The sequence below is a fragment of the Rhinolophus sinicus genome, chromosome 1 (genome assembly GCF_057876585.1).
Source record: "Rhinolophus sinicus isolate RSI-liver-muscle chromosome 1, RSI-T2T, whole genome shotgun sequence".
NCBI lineage: Eukaryota > Metazoa > Chordata > Mammalia > Chiroptera > Rhinolophidae > Rhinolophus > Rhinolophus sinicus.
This window is the reverse complement of record NC_142501.1, coordinates 114,500,276-114,526,325: the sequence shown is the minus strand read 5'-3', so window position 1 is coordinate 114,526,325 and position 26,050 is coordinate 114,500,276. Positions and strand designations below refer to the sequence as shown.

Below are 26,050 nucleotides of genomic sequence, written 5' to 3'. Positions count from 1 at the left end.
CTAGAGGATGTTAAAGGTGTGTGTGTGTGTGTGTGTGTGTGTGTGTGTATTTTAGGGGAAGTGAGATTTTCCGTCCATTGCAATAAATGATATTCTTGACTGAAATCCATTTATGTCCAACAATCAAGTAGTGACGTTCCCAATGTCTCATCTATAGGGGAGGCTTTCAATACTTTTTACATGGATCAATGAGCTTTTTACAATCTCAACTCTATTGCTACTGAGAACAGAAGTTTCAGTTTGAGGCAGGGATTTCATCCCCTTGCTGTGTTAGCAGAGAGGTTAGTTTTCACTTCCACTGATTGTAAGGAGTAGAAGCATAGCCAGGTCAGAGACCGTCTTTTAGATCTCCTTGTCCTGCTTTTGAGAAAAGGAACAATTTGCTCCCAGTAGAGTCCTACTTCAGTACTAGGAACTTTTGAAGATATTGGATGCCACGATATATACTTAGTGATAATTTAGTGGTGAGTATTTTATTCAAAGAAGTCAGTGTATTTTCCCCTATTTCACATTTATTTCTCCTTTCAACATCATGAAAGGGAAATAACACTTATTGCAGCAGCAAATAATCTCACTATTTTCTAAGAAGAGCTCTATAATTTTTAGCTTATTTTCCCTGAGTATTTTGAAATCTAAGGCGTCTTTTGAATTTATATGTTTACACTAGAAGAGCAGCAAGCATACTATTGTAGAGTCCAAAGTCCTGGGGAAAATCCTGACCTTGCTCCTCTTTTCAATCATTCTGTTCGAGATTGTGATAACGAAATGAGTTCATTGATGTATAAAGAAGTGCTTAGCGCAATGCCTAGATTTATCAGTGATTAGTAGATTTAATCTCATAGGTGACTCTGAAAATATTAGAAAAGTAAAATATATTTTGAGTATTCTTGGAAAAAGAATTCTAGGAAATGTAATCAGTCCAAATATATGCAGAGTGAATACTCTTACTGTGGGATAGGTGTATATTCAGACGGTAACCTCTATTTTAAAATGTAGTCAAACTTCTTACTCTTTTATTTCATGCCTTCTGGGTTTGCTGCCTTTCCAGTTCTGAGACTCTTAAAATTCTCTTATGATTTTAAAGTTCTCTTTTTTACTTTCATGGATTCAGCATCTTACATTAAATTTTTTTTAACTCTGGGGAATTTATGCTTGTATAAAGTTGGAGGTTTGCATTCAATGTTGTATTTTTCCAATGGGATATCCACTTACTACAACCTTTTCATTATATAAACATTTAGGTTCTTCTTTAATTTCAAACGATATCATGATATGCCATTTCATTGAGTGCTAGCTACAAGTCTCCTTTGTTTTACTTAGGTTTCTGAGAGTTGCGAAAAAGAAAAAGACCTGTTGCGTGAAAATCAGATGTTACGGGATGAAATCGCCATACTAAGACTGCAACTGGACACACTGAAACCTCAGAATCAGGAAATGGAAAAAAAATACTTTGAGGACACTGCAAATGTAAAACAAAAGGATGACCGTCTTCAAAAGACGATAAAACTGAATGACAAAACACTAACAAAAACAATATTTGAATATAACAGACAGCTTAATGTTCCAACAGCCGAGAATACAATGCTGAACTCTCAACTGGAGAATGAAAGTCGAAGCAAAGAAAGATTGAAAATAGAAGCGGAATCCAACCTTTATATGCTGGCTAGTGCTTCTCTCCATCATTATGAGCTTTGTAAGCAATTAATAAGACACCTACGAAATGCTTTCCAGGGATTAAGAGATGAATGCTTGCATTTCATGGACAAAATCAGGTTTGCTAGGTGTAACCTAAAAGAAAACACTGAGATTCTTTTTCAGCAACTTTCTAAAGCTCAAAGTAAATCCAATAGCTTAGACACTGAGCTCCCTCACACTAGATATGCTGTCAGAGACAGGACATTGGTTTTTGAACCTGTACTGAAAGACCCAAACCAAACTCAGTGTCAAGAGGAAAAAATTGAACACGTGCATCAAAGGAAACAAGGAAAAGTGAGCACATATACTGGAGAGCCGGACTCCCCAAAGGAGAAAGGTTCTGACCTGCAAAGTGGAAAGATGCTTCTTCCACGGCAACTGGGTGATGCGTTCAACAAAAGTGACAATAAGGAAAACTCAGGAATGAATATTCAAGAGCAGCTTCAGCAGCTCAAAAAAGCGCTTCAAGCTGTATTTGAAAAACAAGATCGTATGTTGAAAGAGGAACATCAGGATTTTGTCAACAAATTGAATCACTTGAATGGAAGAATGTGCCAGTATGAAAAGGATAAATCAGAAAAAGAAGTAAGTATCCAGAAAGATAGTTTTCAAATTTCCTGGAAGAAAATTCAGTGTTCAAATATTTGATGATGGCTAAATGTTGCAAACTAGCTGAATATTAAACATACATAGATTACAAATGTATTTGCTCTAACAGCTTAAAAGCATACATTGTATCCAGCCAATAAAACTTAGACCTGTGAGGTGCTTTCCTGTGAGTAAAGGCATTGTGTTGACTATGAAATTTTAAGGTATAAATTATTAATAGATACACATTGATATGAATGATTTAGTCTTAGACCGCTTCACTAATAATTTTCATCTTTGTGTTACCACATTGCAGTACCATTATGAAGCAGATAAATGGAAATGCTCCTATGCAAACAGAGTTTTTAGAGATAAGGGTTCAATTAAGTGGATTACCTAGACAGTTAATTCTAGATTTCCCCCATGAACTGAAGTGTAGATGCTGTCCCTTTCCCTCAGTAGTTTCTTCCACGTTTTAGTTGGTATAATTTTGTTTTTATTCATGTCAATTTGATATAAATTGGAACTATTTCAGTCTCAAATAATGTATTCTTATGAACTGTGACCTCTTTAAAGGCAGCTAATTTTTCATTAAATCATAATTTGGGACAAATGTGAGGAGTTCTATCAAAACTCTACTTGATTTAATCTTCCCACTGCTATGAATAATAGTCTCTGAATATTTTTACAAATTCATATTTCTCATCGCAAGGCCCATTTACTATCATTTGGACATAAGTTTGTCCATTTCAAAGAGAATTGCAGCGGTCTCTGATTTATTAATTTGGCATTGGGTCTCCATTTTCAGACGAGTGAGGGGTGGCAGGATTCATGTGTAGCAGGAAGGGAGGTCCAGGCCGTGTTACCTGGGGCCCTGAAGACCAGTGGAATGAGTCGCTTTTCTTCTAAGATACAGGAATCTGTTGGAAGGTTGTGAGCAGTGGACTGCATACGTGAGGACCTGTGAAGTCAATTTAAACCTGTGATAAAAAAGGGGGAAAACATTCCACAATGTAGAATTGACTACCACTAGTCCCACCGACATACCTAGCTCCCCTTGAGATGTCAGGAGATTGTTAAGCTTTGCAGCTTCATCAGGGGAAGTGGAGAGTGGGGCTGAATCTGTTGTTCAAGTAACCTACGTAATAGTGAGTGGGCAGCAGGATCACACCTTCTGTGTCTTACCCAGATTCAGTAAACAGAATTTGTCCAAAAGAAGAAAAGAAGGTGAACTGATGCGTGGGGTGATCTTTTTCAAGCTATGTATTGTATTAATATGTTAGAGTTAGCGAATTTTAACGTAATTTAATAGATGGGATTATAAAATCACTAACAGAATCATCTTCCTAGGTGGTTGGGAGACAACTTCAACGAGAGCTACCGGACACCATAAAAAAACTGCCTAAGTCAGAGGCTTCACTGCAGGTTAGATCACATCAGCATATGAATTCAGAAGCTGAGAGGCAGGATTTCAAGACATTAGAGCAACTCCCAAGTCAGGTATGTGTGAAATGTAACCTGTCAACAGTTCATCGATAGTTGATTAATATAAAGTGTTTTAGGATGCTGATTTTCAAGGCAGCTCTCTTTTGTGTTTTCCTTGTACTTAATTTATTATAATTTTATTATCTTTATAATGCACTTCTTCCTTAAATTCTGGCTTCCATCCTGCTATTTGCATTGTATGTGTTTGTAGTCTATACCCTTGGTAACGTTGAGAAATAGGCAGAGTTCCTCATAGAAATCGAGAGACTTTTTTCCTACTAAACAATCTTTTGTAGTGATAGGTCCATGACCACGATGAGCAGCCATTTAAGATCAGAAGATAATGTTTACTAGCACAATTCAGACATTTGTCTTATTTCTTATCATCGCTTTTGTGAACGGTTACAGCATTGGCATATGTTTCATGGACTTCAGACTGACTTGTACAGAAAGTTCATTATACAAACCAGTTGAAGTAGGCATTTCCTTCATTTTGTTTTCATTTTAGAAATATTTTAAAAGTATAGAAATACGTAGATCATTATATTATGCACACCCACAATAGAGAATTAAGAAAATAATCTAGATTTACTATTGTTTTTTTTCTTTTTAATCTTCATTGGGATGCAATTCCCATATCATATTTCAGCCATTTAAAATATACAATTCAATGTCTCTTGTTACATTCAGAGAATTGTGGAACTATCACCACAATTATAGAACATTTCCATGACCCCCAAAAGAAACCCCACATCACTTAGCTGTCACCCGTCTTCCTGTCTCTCCCAGCCTCAGGCAACCACCAATCTACTTTCTGTCTCTATAGATTTGCCTATTTTGGATGTTTCATGTAAATGGAATCACAAGATACGAGGTCCTTTGTGACTGGCTTCTTTCACGTAACATCTCATTTCCAGGGTTCAACCGTGTTGTGGCACATATCAATTGTTAGCTATTTCTTCCTATTGCCCAACATTACTTCACTTTGTGGACAAAATACTTACCCATTCATCAGTTGATGGGACTTTGTGTTGTTTCCACTTTTTGACTGTTAATAATTCTGCTATGAACACGAGTTGACAAGCTATGGGGGAGCCAATGTTTTGATTTCCCTGCCCCCGGATTTCTCGCTCCCAGTCTCACCTCTCCGTGAAGCTTTCTCTGACTGTTCCAATTCTCATTGAACTCATGTTCCTCAGAACTTGTCAGATAGTCTGTGCAGAGCAATCAAGCCCAAAATTTGACATAGTTTTAATTTTTCATGAAAGAGAATTCTGTCTTTCTAAGTATAAGTTTGTCTAAGGGGAAATAGTATTTGATATGATGGCACCTATCCTTGCATAAATTGAAAATGTTTTCTTTAACAGTTGTTAGGATAAAATTAAATATTTTATACCAAACCAATACTTCCCCTTGGAGACATTGATATAATTAAACTTGTATTCTGAAAGTATTTCTCACAATTATGTATAAAATTGAAAGCACGAATCTAATAGAAAATTGTTCAATGAAATGGTCGTTTTCCCCCCTCCATGAAAATAAAAAAAATAAAATAACAGGGAACCAGCCCTTCCTCTCTGCAGCCAGACAGGGTGTACAGATTGATAGCACGTTCTTACTGTACAGTTCTGAGGATGCCTTTTCTGATCTGCCAGAGCATGGTGCTTTCATCTACTCTTCTGAGTGCTTGCTAACACATCCCAACCTAATCAGTTGCTGGGAATGAATTGATTTGGGAAGTTGGGTTTGGCACTAGAGTCCGTTATTTCCATGTCAGTGGCTTTACCCTGCCTCTCATGGTCATGTAAATTGTATGCTCAATCCAGGAGGTGGTATTTGCATTGCAGTCCTTACTCATTACCCACTGAGTGGTACAGAGACATAGTAACGTATAAATTATTACAAGCAGAGAAAATGTACTGTTGGCTAGTGGAATTGGTAAAAGGATTTTAGTACTGGGGTTCTATTCCGGGCTTAATGCTCCCCATTTGCTGACATTGCCAATAGTTTGATGAATGATTTCACTGTAACTGGTGTAACAGACCACTTCCATTGGCATCCCATCCATGTAAATATCAAATTGTATTAGAACTTAAAATACAGCAACACTAATAATGCTAACTGCAAACCCTTTGATTTTACTGTGTGCCGTGTCCTTTTCTATTACATATGTTCCCTAATTTAATCTTCCCCATATCCCAGTGAGGTAGATGCCACTATTGTCTCATTTTATACATGAAGAAACTGAGACCCAAAAAATTTAAGTATTTTGCTCAAGGTCACCCAGCTAATAACTGATGGACTTGGGATAAAAGCCCAGGCATTTTGCTCTTGTTTAATTACTGCCCCTCAAACTATTCCATGAACTGTCTGACTGCCCCCAAGAGTAGCCTGTTAGCTTTCAAACTCCCTGGAATAGGCTGGTAATTCACGTACGTGAATATTTAAAATTAGAGTTGATGGGATGCTTGGAATACAGTATGTGTGACTTCTCAGGTCATTTGTACTACAAGGTATGATAATTAAGTGTGAGAACTCATTCTAGAAAAAGTGCTACATACCTCCTTGCTGACTATCACTACAGTCACAAAGGTCCCTTTGGGAAGCTATGCACCGCTGCCACCACCTAGTTCACAGTTCAAAGCAATTTGGGAACTCTTTTTCTGGAATGGCCATCATTGCTGTCATCATATTACCCTTGATGTCCTGAATGTCATCAAATAGTCTTCCTTTCCATATTTTCTTTATCTTTGGGTAATGACATATTTAGTCATTGGGGCCCAGATCAGGTGAGTAGGGAGGGTGTTGTAATACAGTTATTTGTTTACAGGCTAAAATCTCCCTCACGGACAGCGCCATGTGAGCTGGTGCATTGTCGTGATACAAGAGCAATGAGTCGTTGGCTAAAAGTTCAGGCCGTCTTAACTTTTTCACACAACCGTTTCAGCACTTCCAAAGAGTAAACTTGGTTAACTGTTTGTCCAGTTGGTAGAAATTCATAATGAACAATCCCTCACACATATAAAAAAAAAAGGGGAGCAACATCATGCAACAAGTTTGCGAACTTAATTGTCAGATGTCATAGATCATCAGTACTTCAACATCACTTTTTCTTTATTTTAGCAGCAAGAAGCAAGTGCCCGACATGCAGAGGATGCGCAATGTACCGAGAAGATCCAAGATCATGTGCAAAGGTATAATTTAAAGCAGCACAGAAAGTACCTTGAGTATTTATAAAGCAGACGTGTAGTGTATTATGACAATTAGATCAGTTATAACAATAAACACATGAGTGTGAAGCTGGGTCAAAATGTCAGCTTTGAGCTACCTTGAAAAGAGTAATTTGTGTACATTATCTCTACTTTTGCACATTGTCCACAATTCACAACTAGAAAAATGGCACAATTGCCAAATCATGCGCTTTTGAATTTGTAAGATTTTATGTAGTTGCACCTTCAGATATTTGTTCAGAGATTATGTGGTATGCTTTAAAGTCAATGTGTGAGAATAATTATGTCAAAATATTCACTTTAGGCTTGAAACTCAAAATGCTGTCATAAAAACGATAAATAAAAAGCTAGAGGGCATAATCGAACACCTTCGCAGGAACCTGTCAGGTACAAGCTTGGTAAGTTAGTCTCTTCATTTCTGTCATACTGCAAAGGAATTTTTATGTCTGTCATAGTAGCATATAATACTATTTTAGACAATAAGAACAGTCTCGTTAATAAAAGTACCGTATCCATGTTGATACTACTTGCTGGGAGTAATGTAATTCCTCTCCACAGAGAAAGAAATCTCAGTTCATAAAATTAATGATTTTTGTGGTAAGAATTTTATAAAAAAAGATTGCGATAGTCTAAAGGCAATATTTGATGTATACCACGTTTCATTTATCGTTTCGTTTGTCCAACATTTGGGTTTTTCCAACTTTTGGCTGTTGCTAATTATGCTGTCACAAACATCGGACTACAAATATCTGTTTGAGTCCAGGCATTTGAGTAAGGATTTGATCCAGAATTCTGAATTTCCCTTGAAATGTAAACCCTTTAGTGAGATTTGGAGAACAAATTACTTTTAATGTTCTAATTTGTTTTCTTCATCATTAAAGAATACTGGGTCATTGTGCAAATGTTTCCTGAAAAGAATATACTTTTCTCTTTGTTGGATTTTGAAAAAGAAAACAGATGCAAGTGTAAAAGTAGAAATGAATGTCCAATCAAGGCCTTACATAGTAACATAGTGCTCCTAGCTTTGCAAGTTTAGAAACTAATCTTTTTCCATTCACTTGAGTTAATCATACGCTTTTAAAGATTTAACAGTTCGATGTCAGAAAAGATTGATGTGTCATCCAGGATGACAATTTCCCGATGGACAGGGAAAACTGTATCACTGTTTCCTAAGCAGAACAACATTCCCCTGACATCCTCCTGTCCTCTGGAGGAGAGGCTCCCTAGGATTTCCCATCCTAAGATCGCATTGTGACCCCTGTGGTGGACCAATGACGTAGATGTACCTTCCAGCTGGTGTATTTCAGTCACAGTAGCCAGGTCTAAGCAATTTCATTAGACAGACATGCCCATCAAGGGAAACAGAAGATTGTGCTGATGGTCCTTTTTGTGGCCAAAGAAACTTTGAAAAAAATTTTTGTCTAGACTTCTTGTCAATTAAGTCACATTACGTTAGCATACTTTTCATATGAGTGACATGATAATGTGTTGAAAAGGAGTCTTACGTGAATGGTAGTTCCAGGAGTTGTCACATGGCAGTTTTATAAAGAAATCTATTGAAGTATCAAAAATTGAAAAATTGGGGATTTGTGGTCTAGATAGCAGAGTAGGTAAATGCCATGCTTGCCTCCTCTCATGACCACATCAAAATTACAACTAAACTACAGAACAATCATCACTGAGCATCACCTGAAGTCTAGTTCAACCAAAGTCGTCCTACCACTAAGGACATACAGAAGAAGTCACCTCGAAACTGGTAGGAGGGGCAGAAAAACAGAACAAGCTGATGCCAGACCCCTGTTTGACTGTTAAAAATCGGGAGGGATATCGTGGATGCGGTGGTCCACCTGGAGGTGCAAGTGGTCCCAGCTCCACACCAGGCATCCTAGCCCAGGATTCCAGTGCTGGAGAGAGATGTCCCCATAACTTCTGGGTGTGGAAACCAGTGGCTGGGTGAGATGAAGGATGGCTAGAGTCCCAGTCAATTCTCTTAAAGGACTTGGGAATGGGATTACTAACTGAGGGACTCACTTGCTCTGAGCTCCAACTCTGGGCAGTAGTTCAAAAGATGTCAGGGACATAAGGAAAGGAAATACGTTTTCTGGCTTTAGGTTGACGGCTGGAAGGGAGCTTTCTCCCACACAGAGGTGCTTGTAGAATCCATTCTTTCTGAACTGATCCATCACCCGTTGCGGTGTGAGACATGGGAGCCGCCATCTCTTGAGTCTACATCAACGTGGCTAACAATGTCCATCCCACCCTGGTGAATCCCTGAGAACCTGCCCCACCTAACTAGGGAGCAAATCCAAGCTGCTTCCAGTGGTGTTTCCAAAAAAAAAAAAAAAACATCCTGTCTTGGCTCGTGCTGCAGACTTTCCTAAAACCTCTCAAATTTTCACAAAACCCAAACAAGCAGTGTGTGGCTTCAGCTGACCTTTACCTCTTGCTGTGCAGACCCAAGATGGCACTAGTGGAAGCTGGCTGTGGTTCACAACTGGAACTCTTCAGGCACCTCCAAAGCCGGTGCGGGTGGCAGCCATCTGCATCCTGCTTTGTGGTCAAGCTAGGTAGCCCTGGGCAGGACACAGGCTGCAGCTGAACTAGGCCTGTGGCCGGGCCGCTTCCAGGAGTCCCTAGGGCTGACATACTTGGAGGCCATCTTTGGACAGAGCGGGAGCATCACCGGGGTGCCTGCCAGGAAGATACAACCAAAGTGTATACAGGGTAGACACCAGTGCCATGCTACAGCGAATCCTGCTCTATAGGGGCAGCCCCTGCAAAAACAGCTCCTCCACTGTAGTCATGGTCAGTCCTCAACCAAACAGTCTGACAATCAATACCTCCCATTGACATGCCAACAGCAACCAAGGCTGCACTACAACGTGAGAGTACAGACAACCCACACAAAGGACACTCCTATAGCACCCGGCTCTAGTTAACAGCTAGTACGTGCCACTGGGCCCCACAGGACACCTACTACATGAGGACACTCCAATAGGTCTGGGAGACACAGCAGCCCTACCAAATACATAGAAACAAACACTGGGAGGAAGCCAAAATGGGGAGTCAAAGAAACGTATGCCAAATAAAAGAACAGAGCAAACCTCCAGAAAAATACTGAGCAAGATAGAGAAGAGCAATCTAGCAGATGCAGAGTTCCAAACACTGGTTGTTAGGATGCTCAGTGACCTCAAGGAGAACTTCAACTAACAGATAGGAAACACAAAAATGAAGATAGAAAACAAAAAAATTGAACCAGTCATAAGTGAAGAATAAAATAACTGAAAAAGCGAATGTCTTCAAGGGAATGAAAACTGATTAGATGAAGCAGAGAATCGCATGAGCGATTTAGAAGCTATGGTAGCAGAGACTACCCAATGAGACCAGCAAAAAGAATCCAAACTATGAGGATAGCTTAAGGGAACTCTGAGAATGTCAAGCATAACAACAGTCTCATCATACGGGTAGTACGAGAAGAAGAAAGAAATGAAGGGGTTCAAAATGTACTTGAAGAAATAATGTCTGAAAACTTCCCTAACTTGGTGAAGGAAATGGACATATAAGCCCAGAAATCACAGAGTTTCAAAGAAGATGAGCCCCAACAGGCCCATACCAAGATACGTCAAAATTAAAATGCCAAAGTTTAGATGCAAATAAAGACTTTTGAAAACAGCAAGAAAAAGGCTCTTAGTAATCTGTAAAGGAGCACCCATGAGAGTAGCAGCTGATTTCTCAAGAGCAACTTCGTGGGCCTGAAGGGATTGGCAGAAATATTCAAAGTGATGAAGACATGCCTACAGCTAAGATTTGTCTACCCAGCAAAGCTATAATTAAGTGTCATAGGACAGATAAAGAGCTTTCTGGAGAAAAAAACAAAACAAAACAAAAACTAAAGGAGTTCATCAGTACCAAACCAGTATTATAAGGAACATTAGAGGGACTTCTTTAAAAGGAACAAAAAAGGAAAAACAAAAATATCAATCATAAAATAGCAGTAACTATGTATCTACGCACAATTATTTTACGTGTAAATGGATTAAATGCTCCAGTCAAAACGCAAGGTGGCTGAAAGATAAGAAAATAAGATCCTTACATATGTTCCCTACAATAGACTGGCTTCAGATCAAAAGACACAGAGACTGAAAATAAAGGGATGGAAAAAGATATTTCACGAAAACAACATGAAATTTAAAAAGCTGTGGGACTAATGCTTATATCACACAATATAGACTTTTAAACAAAGGCTATCACAAGAGTCAAAGAATGACCCAGATATCCCACTTCAGAGTATTTATCCAAAGAAACCGAAAAATGCTAATTCGAGGCGATGTGTACATCAGTATGTTCACTGCAGGATTCCTTACAATGGCCAAGATGTGCATGCGGCCTATCAATGGATGAATGGATGAAGAAGAGATGATACATACATGCAATGGAATATTGCTTGGCCATGGAAGGAAATGGGTTCTGGTCATCTGTGGCGGTATGGATGGACCTGGAGGGTGTTGTGCTGAGTGGAGTGTGTCAAATTGAGAAATACAGATGCAATGTGATTTTGCTTATCAGTGGAATTTAAGAACAGAACAAACAGAAAAAAAACTCATACATACAAAGAATAGTTTGTTGGTTGCCAGCTGGAAGGGGGTTCGTGAAGTGGGTTAAAAGGGGAGAGATTAAAAAGTACAAATTGGTTGTTACAAACTAGTCATGGAGATCCAGGGTATAGTATAAGGAATATATTAATAATATTGTAATAGCAACGCATGGCATCAGATGAGTACTCGATAATTTAGGGTGATAGATGGGAGAGGAGTTAGGAGCAGGGTGCTAAAGGTGAAGGCAGTAAGAAGTACAAATTGGTAGTTCCTAAATAGTCATGGGGATGTAATGTAAAGCATAGGGAATATAGTTAATACTGTCACAATAACTCCGTACAGTGCCAGGTGGGTGCTGCACGAGTCAGGGGGATCACTTTCTTAAATTATATAAATTCTAACCACTGTGCAGTACACATGAAATTAATGTAAAATAATACTGAATGTCAAAAAATCGAAAAATTTATTGTAAGCATACCTAAAACTGATTAAGCTTATACTGTTAAGTCCTGGAATCGCCCCCCCTCAGACAGACAGAGGACACGATAATGCAAGTTACACAGCGAGGTTTATTTCCAGCTAGCTGGGGTCCCCGTCTCTGCCCGACGCAGCGGGTTTTAACAAGGACCCCCAGCCCTTAAAGCTAAGGGTTTTTATATCGTTTCTAAGGCACTCAGTAATTTTCCGTAGTTTTAGGGAGTACAGGTTAACCTACAATTCTCACATAGCTAAGGCATTAAGTCATTTTTTTCAGTCTTAGGGAGTGCAGGTTGAGCTATGCTTAGAGAGTGCACGTTGAGCTGTGCTTCAAAGAGTTAGTTTATAGATAAACTACAAAAGCCTCCATTGCTTCTTCAGAGAACAGGAGATAAGCTGTTAGGCATCTGGTCTCACATAACAATTAGGCCATTAGGTTATTTTAAGCTCAGGGCTGTTAACCCTATCTTAACTTTAAGGTAGCAGTTCTTATGCTAAAGTAGCAGTTCTCATGCTAACAGTCCCTTACAATACCAAAATAATGAGCGACTATAGATTCCTAGGGGAAGTAATTAGCATCGCCACAGAATTATCAGCCACCATAAGCTCTACCGTGTAAATCAAAAGTTTAATTACGACAGGTTTCAACGAATTCAATCAATAGCCCTCTTTCTCTAGAAGACTCTCATCTCAGGATTCCCCCCAGGTGAGATATTACCGGGGTTAAGATATTTGATTCACACAATGTTGAGAGGAAGCATCTGGACTGGGAAGAAAGGGTAGTTCCAGCTGACAAGCCTTCCAACAAGATAAGGGGTGTACTTGTGAAAGGAATTTCAGAACACTTCCATAGGTCAGGTCAGGTCAGGTCAGGTCCCAAGGAATAGGAAGTTATTCAAAAGAGCAAACAAACATGGAAAGGCGAATAGCGGACAATGTGAAGCTTATGAAAAACTTATGCATTCTGAGAGAAAAGCAGGACAAAGTATGCTGGTCAGCATCCTAAGGGTGAGGAGCTGCCAAGATCTGAAAATAACGCTACGCTCACAGTAACAGTGGTAAGAATCCCCGTAAAATGTACAAGATGAGCCGATCCATAGCAAGTCATGGTTTATGAGTGTGTGGTTGAGGGCGCTGTCTATGAGGGACTCGAGGGGAAAAAGGAACGTACAGAAGACCTCAGTAAGGGGGTGAGGGCTGCCACTGTAGATGAGGGAATGTGGTTTGAAGCACTGGGATGTAGGGAGCTGAGAGCATTTAAAAAGAGGAATAGAAAAGGGTCAAGGACTGACTATCAGGGCTGCTGTTTAGAAAAGAGTTGGGCTGAGAAGACCACAGAAAGGGTGTGGGCATCCTCATCAGTTGCTGCGAAGAAGTAAAGCAGGATAAGGACTAAAGAAAGAGATGACCCTGAAAACTGTTTTAGCGCAGTTATAAGGGCAGAAAGTCAGATTCTTCTGTAAAAGAAGAGAATAAGTGGCGAAAATATGGACCTGGGGATGAGGCCACACATTAAAGAGGGTTAGAGTCCAAGGAGAAAAACAGGATGACAGAAAAAGTCACAGGAATCAAGAAACAGTTTTGTTTTCATATAACATAGAGGAGATGAACTTTAGTTAAAGAGAAAAATATTTACTAGAAACGGAGAAATTGAAACCTATGGAAGAACGCTTACAGAGAATGAGAGTCTTCATCTGATGCTCATGTCAGATGATCACAATAATGTAAGGTGGACTGCAGGGAAGTTTCAGTGATTATCGTAGAAAAATGTGATTCCATAAACCCTGGAAAATCTTGAGCTGTAGATGAAAATGTCTCTGGAGGCATTTCTACAAACCGAAATGTAAATAAGCCACTATTTAAATCAGGTTTAACACTTAGTATTTTTACATGTGAAAACCTCTGTTTTTAAGAAAGTTTGGCAATTTAAATTCCAGGAAACCAATGATGACACTGTAAAATCAATTTGAGCTGTTTTAAGAAAAGTCATTGTTTTTGAAATCTGTCCTTACTGGCATCAGGTTTATAAACTACATTTTATACACCTGTCTACACATATTACTAATGAACTCATGAGGAATAATATTTTAAAGAAAGAAGTGAGTCTCTAGATTTTCAAAACTAACTTTCTTTAAAAATGTTTTTCAAAGTCTCAGGATGGAAAGAAACAATTAGAGTACTATAAGAAGTTAACAGAATCTCTGCAATATGATTTGAATCAACACAAGAAGACAAATGATGGATTAGAGAAAGAGGTTACCAGGTAAGGTTTTGATATTTCAGATCATGTCAACCATTAATTACTATTTAACTGTAACTCTTCCTTGATGAAAACCTAAGTACAAATGTATTTCATATCTGTAATTTTCATAGTTAAACACATTATCCTACTTAAAAATTTACTTCAGAAACTCACAGCACAATCAAACTTGTGTGAATGCCAAAATGTTATACCTACTCTTTAATGATTCCTGTAACTGTAATGACAGTGTCTTTTGCATATACTGTCAACTGCGCTCTTCCTGGTCTCCCTTGAATCTTTATTTCTGCAAGATGTCTTTGCTCTCTTTGGTAATCTTTCCTTCCTTTAGTAGTGTTCTTCCCTTCGGCATTCTAACAGTTTAATGTCTAAAAACCTATGTGTGGTTTTGTTTAACATCATCAGAAGTGTTATTGATTTGGCTTCTGTGTTCTTTCTACTTTTTTCAGTTATAAAACATGTCATACATACCAAACCAGATGTATAACCTAAAGAAGAATGAGATGAGTAATCGTCTCACTCAGATAATAATGGAAGTTTCCCAACATCTGGGAAGCCCGCACGTGGCGTGCCCTTGCTGCAAACTGAATGAAGTTTTTCTCTGATTCTCCTCAGTGTTTATTTTCCCTCCTGTCACTGTCTTTCTCTGCATTGTTTTGGATTCTTCTCATTTTATTAAATTGTACTGGCAAAGATCTCTTCTTAAAACAGACTTGAAGAGACTGTTACACCTCATCTCTCCAGTGTCCTTTCTTCTAAAGCCCTGCCCCTTTCCTTTCCACTCTGACCAGATTTTTCCTTCCGGTTTCTCTTTCTATTTTGAATGATTTCTTTTCTTCCTGTAGACTGTGGTCAGTAGGCTCCGAATGGTATTTTTCTGTCTTTTCGAAACACCCACATATATTATACTTTCCTTCTTCACCTTTGATACTGATCTCTGCTTTATAGCTGATATTTAATAATAGGGTAACGTTTGATACTAACAATCTTAAGCGGATGTTAATAATACTTTAATTATAAGAACCTTTCATCGTTACAATATGATGTCTGTATCATATGTATCACAATTGTTTTATGTTACTCATTTAAGATTATAATTTAATAAGTATGCTCTCAAACTATTATACTGGAATAAATAGGAGAGGTTCATAATTTATAGGTTTGTTTATTTTGTATGATAGACATAATCTCTCTTTAAATAATTATTAAATATTTGTCTTAAAGAATTTGACTTACTCATTTTCTACAATTCTGCAGACTGAAGACACTCTTTCAGAATACAAGGATGCTACATGACAATCAAAATGGAGAGGTTAGTGTCCTTGGAGATTTAGAACCCAATCAATCTGAAATGGATTGTCAGAAAAATAGGTTAAAACAGAAGGTAATTTATAATCCGTTTGGAACCCAAAAATCACTTAATTTGGGGAAATATAAACCACTCAATGCTTTTAGCAGTATGATATAGATTTTTCCTTAATTTCATAGACAGAAGCAGTGAAAAAGACCGCTATTTTTCTATATAATTTTTCTTTAAAAGGGCATTCTATTACCTCTCCTATGTCTCAACCCTGGCTAGTTATCTAAAGCCAAGAAGGACACTGTTGCATGACCCCCAAAGCACTGGCTCCAAATCAGCTTCTTTCTTCTTTCTTTCTTTCTTTGTTTCTTTTTTCCTTCCTTTCCTTCCTTCCTTCCTTCCTTCCTTCCTTCCTTCCTTCCTTCCTTCCTTCCTTCCGTTCATTCGTAACAGCTTGATTGAGATATACTGAACATAGCATGCAGTTCACTCATTTAAACTGTCCAGTGCAGTGCTTTTAGTGTGTTCAAAGCTTTATGCAGTGGTCATCACAAGCAGTTTTAGAACATTTTCATGACCCTGGAAAGTATCCTTGTACCTGTTAGCTTTCACTGTGTGCCAGTCTGCCCTTCCCACTCTTCCTAGCCCTAGGGAACCACTAGTGTACTCTCTGCTCCATATTGTGGTTTTGATTTATTTTTTTCTGATGACTAACGATCCTGAGCAATCTTCTCACAGGCGTATTATCCATTCATATATCTTCCTTGAAGAATTGATTATTCAATTCCATTGCCCATTAAAATTGGATAGTCTTTTTCTTGCTGAATTGTAAGAATCTTTGTATAACCTAGATACAAATTAGTTATCACATACAGGATTTTCAAATATTTCTCCCTTTCATTAGCTTGCTTTTTAGTTTTTCAATGTGTCCTTTAAAGCATAGCATTTTTTTATGCATGATTATTACAAGCTTTCAATTTGTAAAACATAATAATAATAATAATAATAATAGTTGCAAAACGCATTACAGCAAAGTGCAATAAAAGAAGATATGTCTGTAATTTATACTGCATAAGTTATGTTGCTTATTATATCTTTTTATAATCCAGAAGTTGTGTCTATTTTTTCCTTAACTCCCCAATGGAGTGGCTGAAATAAACCACAGTTATTTGGTTCACAAATCCATACTTAAGAAGAGTGTGGCCAGGGCCGTCTGTCTCTGTTCCCCTCAGCTTCAACTGGGGCAGCTCCGTGGCTGGTGGCTGGAATCATTTGAAAGTCTGTTCAGCAATGTGTCCGGTTGTTGGTGCCTACTGTTGGTCGGCACTCTAGCTGGGGCAGACAGCAGGGACACCCACACCTGAACAGCCGGCTCGCACTGTGGCCCGAGCCCCCCACAACACGGGGCTGGGTTCCAAGGTTCAGATCCTCAGAGACATAACCAACAGGAGCAGTGTTGCCCTTTGTGAAGGAGTCTTGGAATTCACACGGAATCTCTTTCAACATATTCTGTTCATTAGGAGCAAGTCACTAATGTTGACCCATATTAGACTGTTTTTATGCAATGAATATTTCAAAATTTACGGACACATTTAAAAACCAGCTTGATCTATCCACTGTCCACAATTCTTTATATTCCTCCCACATGGAAAATACACTCATCCCTACACAATACTCCCCACAAGTCTCAAGTTTATGGCATCAGGCTCAGGTTCGAGTCTAAGATTTTACCATGTGAGTCTGGTGCAAATGGGGATGAAGGGCCTGGTTTTTGGTTTCTAGGATAAAGCCCCTTGAGGACAATTCCTTTCAGTATGAAAACATGAGAATGGAAGGGACAAGTTATCTACCACCCACACACCCAACATTCTGCTCGACTGCTGAAGTTTCCCCTGCAGAAATGGAAAGTGGAAGGCACCTTAGTCCATAGCAATTCTGAAATACAGCCTGATGTGTGCTGTCCGTTCTTGGATTAGGACTCAGTGGTAACCTTGCCAGGGCTTCTCCATGGCCCTTTGCTGTGGCCTGTGAGCTCTTTGTTCTGTGCTTTTCATAAGAAATGACCTGTGCTTGCAGCCCTTTCCTCAGCATCATTCCTCCACGCGAATGCCTAAGCCCCACAGGCCTCCTCTTAGTTTTCACTCTCTTGGTTTTTATTAGTCCAAGGTAACAAGCTGGTTGTTTGCTACTTGATCATCCTAAAAGCTTGGCGTTGCGTGTGAGTTATTGGGGTTCGTGCCATTAGAAAAGCCACCGTCATAAATCGTTTTGAGAGAAGCTCTTGGGCTTCCTGTAGCTGTTGCAGGACCATGCCTTTAAAATTCTTATACTCTGTAGATCCTTCCAGGAATTTAAGGCCCCACCTTAACCCTTTTGAGGTCTCGAGGAAGAGTTTTACACTCTTCTCTTCATCCTTATATCATGTCCTCCTGGGAGCACAGGGAATTTGATCTTCACCCAGAAGCCATTTCTTTCTTTTAGCGTGATTTGCCCTGTGGGGACCTTAGGAGAGGCTGTAAATGGGAAACAGAAACGGGACCTGTGGGAGAGGCTGTAAATGGGAAACAGATATTTGAACAGAATATGTCCTGGTTCCTTTACAGTTCATAGTCTTTCGTTAGCTCATGTATCTCATGGATTTTACTTTGTTACTTCATAGCAAGAGTCCCCTTTCATCCAGATTTCAGACTCATTTTCTTCACTGGCCGAGAAGCCCTTGCTGTCAGCCTCTTCAGGGGCCAGCAAGCCCCCAAGAAGCGTCTCTTGGAGGCCCTGTGGTTGTCATTCTCACTCTTCTCCACATCCTTTCGGGTTCCACGTCCCTCCTGGTGCAAAGGCACTCCTACAGGCTTTAGATGGCATTCCTTGTGGCCTCACACCATTTTGAATATCAGTAACAATGCCAGTTATTTATTGCTGCTCAAGAAACCAACTCAAAAGCTAGTGGCTCAAAACAGCATCTGTTTTGTTCCAAAGGAATGCAGTTGGATGAAGGTCTGTGAGACCAGCTCATTTCTTTTCCACTTGGCATCAGCTGGGTGGCCATGAAGCTGCGAATGAGAATCATCTAAAGGCTGTAACACACACATGTAGCAGTTGAAGCGGCCTTTTGCCCGGGACATCCGCTGGGCCCGTCTCAGCGCAAACATCTATAGGAGGCCTGACTGTGTGGCCTGGGCTTCTTCATTCTGCACAGCTGGTGGCTGGGTTCTCAGGCCGAGCTTCTCGAGAGACAAAGTCACATGGAAGCTGTATCACATTTCCTGCCTCAGACATAGCATTCTCACAGCAGTTCTGCCCTATTCCATGCACTAGAATCCAGTGACTCACTAAGGCCAGCACATATTAAAAGAGAGGGAATTTCATGGAGAAATGTCAAGAATTTGTAGGCATGTTTTAAAAACACTATATCCACTCACCTCGTCTTACCAAATAAGCATTGTATCTACAGGAAAGTAGTTCTACCCTGCTCAGTTCCACTGAAATTCCAGGAGATTTGTTGTTGTTACTATTGCTGTTTAGGATGTTCTCGTATATCTTGGAAAGTAAGAGAGGATTACGAGACAGCGTTATTGAATTAAGACTTTTGTTGTGGGTGAAAAAAATGTAGCGCTCATCTCACTAAACATTCACAGTGTGAGATGTGATTTCTCCTTAACCTTGGGAATCATTTCTTCTTGGAAAGCAATTCAAATTGCCATGAAACATTTGTAGCTGACAGAGGCCGAAGTAACTCGGATGAGTTACTTGTAACTCCCTACAACTTCTTAAGAAATTATGGAGAGTTAAAATGGGGAACAGGTGAGAGACTATCAACTGGGAGGTGACTTATAGTCATTTTATAGAAGAAAGACATGAAACAAGCATTCAAGAAATAGTAGAAAATCAAGTGCAGATGTCGTGTGGCAAAGTCGATGACAGTAAAGGATGCATTTTTGAGACTCCTGGTGCTTTTATGTTCGTTCTTCATTCTGAGTAATTCAAGGTTCCACATTCTAAGACTCTGCTACAGTATCGATGACATTTTATTGCAACTGAATTGATTTCAAAAGTTGATACTGGTTTGGGGTTAGACTATTCTCAGTCAACTTCCTTCGTAACCAAATTATACTATGTTACTCATTCAGAATGACGATCTCACAGCAAAACTGGAAACTGCATCTTCAGAATGTCTCCATCTGTGGGGTGGCCAGTTGGCTCAATGGTTAGAGCATCGTGCTCATAACACCAAGGTCGCTGGTTCGATTGCCACATGCACCAGTTAGGTACACCCTCCACAGCTAGATTGAAAACAATGGCTGGAGCTTGGAGCTGAGCCCCTGGTGGGTGGGTGGCCGGTTGGCTCAGTGGTTAGAGTGCAGTGCTCATAACACCAAGGTTGCCGGTTCGTTTCCCGCATGGGTCAGTGAGCTGGACCCGCCATAACTAGTAGATTGAAGAGAACGATTTGACTTGGAGCAGAGCTGTGCATCCCACAACTAGATTGGAAACAAACACAATTTGTTTTAAACAGTTTTTTAAAAAGGATGTCTACATCTTGTTGAAGAAAATCAATCTTAACAGGAGTTATTATCTATAAAGGAGTACAAAAGTCATGTGAAAAACTAGAGAATAAAAAGAAGAGGAGATAAAAATTATTGAGCCTCAAAATTCATATAGTCACGAATGAGGTAGAAAAGCGTGAAGCAGAACACTAAAAATTCTGGGATATTGAAGACTGAGCAAGACAGGATGTAGTAGAAAACATTTTTTAAATCTGTTTTTACAGGTTAATTCACTGATTACCATGCCTTAATTCATTTCACTGCAGATGACGTTTGGATATACGTATTGTACGTCATTCCCCTATTCCGTTCACAGCGGGTACTTTTTTATTTTCAGATTTCTGGAACTAAGGTGGGATTTGCCTCTCCTTCTTGATATTTCAGTTCCCATCACTATTATCACTCAGTTGATCTTTGAGAATCATTCTTTGTGGAAAATGATTTTATTTTTAAGGCCAGTTGATATAAAACGAGACTATTAGGAAATAAAGAAAAAGGGTGATTTAAAAATTGCACCATACTCTTAGATTATTAAGTCATATTGTTCAATTTTTAAAATTTCAAATTGATTCTCTTATTGGAACAGTCAGATGAGATGATTCGAAATATTTTCATAATTCAGATGTATTTCATTCCATATTGATGATAAGTATTTTAAACTTCAGCTTTTTTCACATTTAAATTGCCCTCCAAATCATTGACTTAAAACTAAAGAATACAAATAGACTATAATTATTCAGGTTATAATTATTTTTAAAATGTATCCTTTCCGTTGGCTTTAGGAACAAGCAGCATGTCAAGAAAACGTAGACCCGTTAAATGACCGTGGTGACAGAATTCAACGTCTGGAATCTGAACTCTCCAAAGCGAAACATTTTAAAATAGAATTGGAAGAATGTAAGCGCCTCTACCTAGAGGAATTAAAAGTTACAGCATCTTTGGAAAAGAAACTAAACAAGTAAGTCCAAACAAAGAGAAAAATCAATCGAGCTCATTAATTTGCCTCTAAAGTCTAATTTTTATCCAGGCAGATTCCCGAGATTAATAGGAAGTGAAAGCTTACTAAATAGTATAATTTTGGAAAATGATGTTAGTGAATAAATTACTTTTAAAATGTTAGTTCAGGATGCATCTCTCCCATTTGTGGTTTTACATGACTGTATTTTTCCTTCTCACGCTTTTCATAGCCTTAATCTGATCTACCAGTCTCTAAGCAAAGTGTTTTTGAAGCTTTGTGATTTAGACAGCGCTATTTATTATAAAATTTCTTGTCAAAATTTCACTAAATATGAGGTAACTATTTACTATAACAACTTAAACCCAAAGGGTTAAGTACTCTGCATATTCTGGCACTTGGTAAATGTACTTTCTCGATTGTGCTCTGTGTTTTTGTCTCTAGAGGTCGCTTTCGGACAAGCTGTTTTTTCTAGTCTTTTGGATGTACACAGAGGCATACATGTGAAATATAGGAGAAGGTTAACATAGGGGTGAAGGGTAGTGTAACTGACTAAGTGGCTATAAAAATAAGGCGGTCAGCCTGAGGGGGTGTGTGGAAGACAGAAAGGGCAGATCCCACCTCCAGTGCCTTGGTAACAGTGTCATAAGCTACATGCCCCTGGAGCTGTTTCAGTTCAGTATGATCACCAACCAGGCTCTCTTGTTCTCCCCCAGAGGCTGTTGTTCTAAATGACGCCTCAGTGCCAAATGGTTAATTTCTTCAGGGTAATGAGGGGATTACCCAAGGGCAGTGAAAGCAAATGCTTGAAAATAGCTTTGTGGGATTTCAGCAAATTTCTAAACTTGTTTACTATGTATGTCTCTTAGCAATCCTCAAGAATCTTATGGGTTCAGCCATTCCAGAAGGCAGAAAGTATTATCTGTTAAGCCGTCAACATCACTGATAGGCCTTTTCCTCCCCTCCCTACTTTGAATTACTTCTTAGCCTGGCTTCCCCACAGAAACATATGTACCGGTTTAAAACAATTTGAAACATATCCTTGTACTTGGTAGGTCTGCCCTGACATATTTTCAGTGTTCGTTTCATGGGCAATTCCACTTACTATTATGGAAACATTAAGAACTGCAAATCATTAAGGAAAAAATAAAATACTAAGTCTTTGCTCTTACAATCTTCACAGGATTAAGGACACGCTGGCAGAGATGAGAACCCAGCTTCTCATGAATGCACCACAGAACTCTTTACTCAGCACGGCTCCCAGGAGGCCAGACCTGCACCTCCCTTGTGTTGGAAGGCTAAATGATTGGTTCCGACCTCAAGGAAGTCTCGCTCCAAGAGAGCAGTGGGTGATTGCTACGTCAGCCCCACAGACTTCTAATAATGGCACGTGCACCAACTTGATGAAGGTTAGTTATATTACCTTCTTTCCTTTGGGTTTCAGATTTGTGATGTAATTCTTGTTCTTAACTTGGTCGGAGATTCTGAGTTGTTTCATTGACTAATGCACACAACGTAAAGGGCATAATTGTGTGTGCTAATGTAGAATGGAGACAGAAATTTGACCATCTTTTGTAAGTCCCTGCATCTCCCATGTTTTAAGAGCTACCTGTCATTAACTGTATTCAATAAATGTAATTAACTGACACATTTTAAATTTCTGGAAAAGCTGCTTTTCAATTAGATTTTACAAATGAAATATTACTACCTAACAACGAACGGTATGCTTTGAGATGCTTTGGCTTACTTCTGCATTGTTTTTAATTTGGCGATGGTTTATAACAATTTTAGTTTTCCTACAGCCCAGTTTCGCCATCCCTAAGCGTAAGTGAATGATTGACATTTACTAACTAAATGTGGATGTTTCTTATTTCAATGAAACCGAGGTAAATCCTTTTTATGAATTCGGCAAACTTGTAACCCTGGAAAGATTAACTTCTCTTTCTAAGTTAAAAGTTGTCATCTTTTTACATGATAGTACATCCTTAATTTCTGTTTTACTTATAGCATTTTTATTTCGATGATTTAAAATGTCTTGCTTAAAAAGTAATAATAAAATAAAATGTCTTGCTAAGCCACAGTACATTTTCGAAAGAGGTAAATTGAGCAAATATTTGAATTTTTAAAATGAAGTTCACTTATATCTGTATATCTCGGCATCACTTGAATAATTGATGACTGAGATGGCAATGAAATGGGGTCGTTACTAGCAACTTGTTTTCTTTGTGCAATACTGTTATTAAAATGTCCATTTTGATCTCATTTCTTTAGTTCTTCACCGAGCCAGGATTTCTGTTTGGACCTTTTTTATAGTTCTCATACCTTTGGTAAAGTAGTCCTTCTGTGCATTAATTTTGCTCCTGAACTCATTGAACTGCCTCGTGAGTTTTCTTGTATCTCATTGAGATTCTTCCTGGCTGCTATCTTGAAATCTCTATCACGTAGATCACAATCTTTCGTGACTTTGACTTGGTTTCTGGAGAAGTGTCGTTGTCTCAGTGTTACCCTGTTACCCTGGTGGTTCATGCTGCTGGATGGCTTGTTCCTCTGCAGGCTCATTGGAAGTAGTGAACACTTTCTTACTGAAGTACATTTTGATGTGAGCAATTCAGCAGGTAGATAATTAGACGTCTCTGTTTTGTTTTTCAGTAGCTGATGCAATAGCACAGTTTCTGTTTTCTTTCACTGGTGCTACTTGTGCCTAGGGGGTCCAAGTGTGGGGGCTTAGCTGTGAGTGTGGGAGTGCTGGCCTGGGTGACCAGCATGATGGGTGTTGCCGCTGTATCCAGATCACGACGTTCGCTGGGCACCAGCACCTTGGGAGGGAACAGGGGAAAGCGCTGGTTGAGGAGAGCCTGTCTTGAGCCCACTGAGCTCACCTGGTTCCCTGTGGCCCTGGTAGGACTGTGCTGTGGTTGGAGGCTGGAGAAGTATTTCTGCTGCTGCTACTGGTCTCTGGTGGTGCCAGCACTGCTGCAACTGGGGAGGGTTGGGATTCTTGTGGAGGTGGGGGGATGCTGCTGCTGCCCCTCTTACCCTCCACTGGGCTGTGATGTGGGGGCTGCGCCCCAACCCCTCCACTGCTACTGCCTTTGCTGGGGATTCAGGCTCAGCCTGTCCACCTGGAACCAGGTGTGGGCCTGTTCCTGTCCTTCCCCCCATCCTGCCTCCCTTTCACTTCCCATACACCCTCCTTCCCTTTACGGCTGTGGGATCTTTTAGGCATCCTAGTGTGTGGGACAGAGGAACCTCTTTTGGGCTAGAGATGTCCAACTAGTTATAGATGTTAGAGGAGATGCAACGTTGTTGTGTCATTTGCCATAATGTTGACATCACCTTCTAAGATAGCCATTTCTGTCAATGCAGATTGGTTTGTAATTTGATGGTATTTTTATGGCCCACTTAATGACAAGCAAAATAGCGTAGGCCTGTGCTAAATGAGGTTTCAACCTTGTTTTTTCATTTAATTTCATCATAACATAGCATAGCAGAGCCAAGTATTTTGAGATAGCCTTTTGGTCGTATAGGATCTCAGTGCTTCGAAGTGCTGACATTGGAATACTGGGTACAAAAGGAAAGTGTATGTCTAATGTTTTGTAAGTTGTTCAGCATGATACGTACTTCAAATGGTCTCTTTAGTCGTCTCCAGAAAAATCAGAAGATGAAAGAGTGTAAATGCAGAAGCTATGCAAGAGAATATGCTTGTGGACATTTTTTCTTTAATTAATTTTTGGTAGGAAAGATGTGTTTAGTTTTTCAGTATTTCTAGATAAACGAGAAATGGTTTATTTTAAACTCAATACCGTTTTTCCAAGTTAGCCACTATCCCCCTGTGGGGCGTTGTTTTGCCCAATCGTGCAAGCCTGATTAAGAGAGATGAAAAAGCGCTACTCCGTCAAGATACAGAGATACGTCTCCCAATCACGACAGAATGCTGGAAAGACTTATGGTCCAGCTGTGATGATGTGAGGTTGGACAGAAGTGTGCTAGGAGATAAAGAGAAATCTCTTTTGTGGTATAAGTTTTGCTTGCTACAGATTACCACAACATGGTTAACGCATTTGTTGGTTGGTATCGGTCAACCAAGTTTTATTTTCAGGAAAAGAAAGGTTCCTTTAAGGAAGAATTTCCTCAGTTCGAGTTTGCTTTCTATCATTAAAGATTTTCTCCTTCAAGTTCTCGGTCCTGTGTTGAGAAATGTTTGTGCTTTATATATTGAGTGTATTGACTGCTATTAATCGGAGTTTTGATATCAGTCTCAGTTTCCTTATTTTTTTTCATGACGTTAAAGCTTCCAATTATTTAGAAAGTTACTATTTTGTTTCTCATGCCTCAGTATTGTTGAACTACATGACAAAGTTTTAGGTATTCATTTTGTCTGAGTCAGAAATTGATGGCAATTTCCTGAATATGAGGAAGTAGCTGGCATGTTACTCTAGCCTCAGTAAGAAGTCCTAAAGCCCATTCCTGGCCCGCAGCTCATTGGTTTTGTGACCTCAGGTGACCTCTGATCTCTCTGAGCTTGATTGCCTGTTATGTACAATTACGGACTTTGACTAAATCAGTGACTTTCTGACTTCAAAAATATTTATTTTTCAGTCTAATACGAGTCTTTAAAAAAAATTTTGAATGAAACTATATGATATAAAATATAGACAAGTAGAGCTGCCTAGCTAACGGAGACATGGAGACTCTGAGATTTTGTGTTCCTGCGGGGTCCCCAGTGGAACCTTAGATTTCTATGGGACAGAGTCTGAGAAGTACCAGTTATGAGAAAACCCTTCTAGTGAAACTCCTTTGAATTAAAGTTCGTGGATACATTCTTTTCCTGTGTATAATTTTCTCACCTGTCTATATTTTTGAGTAATGGAAAGGTATAAATAAACTTGCAGAAGCATTCTCCTTCTGAATATTGGACTAC

General features: G+C 39.2%; 2 protein-coding genes and 1 long non-coding RNA gene across 3 annotated transcripts in view; 2 read left to right on the top strand and 1 right to left on the bottom strand.

Moving 5' to 3' along the window:
• Window positions 1-1,290: 1,290 nt before the first annotated feature.
• On the top strand, window positions 1,291-14,337 carry LOC148759223 (ankyrin repeat domain-containing protein 26-like). Its single transcript, XM_088793563.1, has 5 exons — window positions 1,291-2,280; window positions 3,634-3,783; window positions 6,892-6,962; window positions 7,303-7,396; window positions 14,221-14,337. The coding sequence occupies exons 1-5, from the start codon at window positions 1,369-1,371 to the stop codon at window positions 14,335-14,337; spliced, it is 1,344 nt and encodes a 447-aa protein (XP_088649689.1). The 5' UTR covers window positions 1,291-1,368.
• Window positions 14,338-15,600: 1,263 nt separating this feature from the next.
• LOC148759222 (ankyrin repeat domain-containing protein 26-like) overlaps window positions 15,601-26,050 on the top strand; it is a 13,614-nt gene continuing 3,164 nt past the window's right edge. Inside the window, exons 1-3 of the mRNA XM_088788893.1 lie at window positions 15,601-15,714; window positions 20,957-21,132; window positions 22,313-22,538. Coding sequence (XP_088645019.1) covers window positions 15,616-15,714; window positions 20,957-21,132; window positions 22,313-22,538 — 501 coding nt within the window. The 5' untranslated portion in view covers window positions 15,601-15,615. The remainder of the gene's footprint in view (window positions 15,715-20,956; window positions 21,133-22,312; window positions 22,539-26,050) is intronic.
• The window catches only part of LOC148759221 (uncharacterized), a 26,025-nt gene continuing 22,526 nt past the window's right edge, over window positions 22,552-26,050 (bottom strand). Inside the window, exon 3 of the long non-coding RNA XR_016018023.1 lies at window positions 22,552-23,945. This is a non-coding gene — a long non-coding RNA (uncharacterized LOC148759221). The remainder of the gene's footprint in view (window positions 23,946-26,050) is intronic.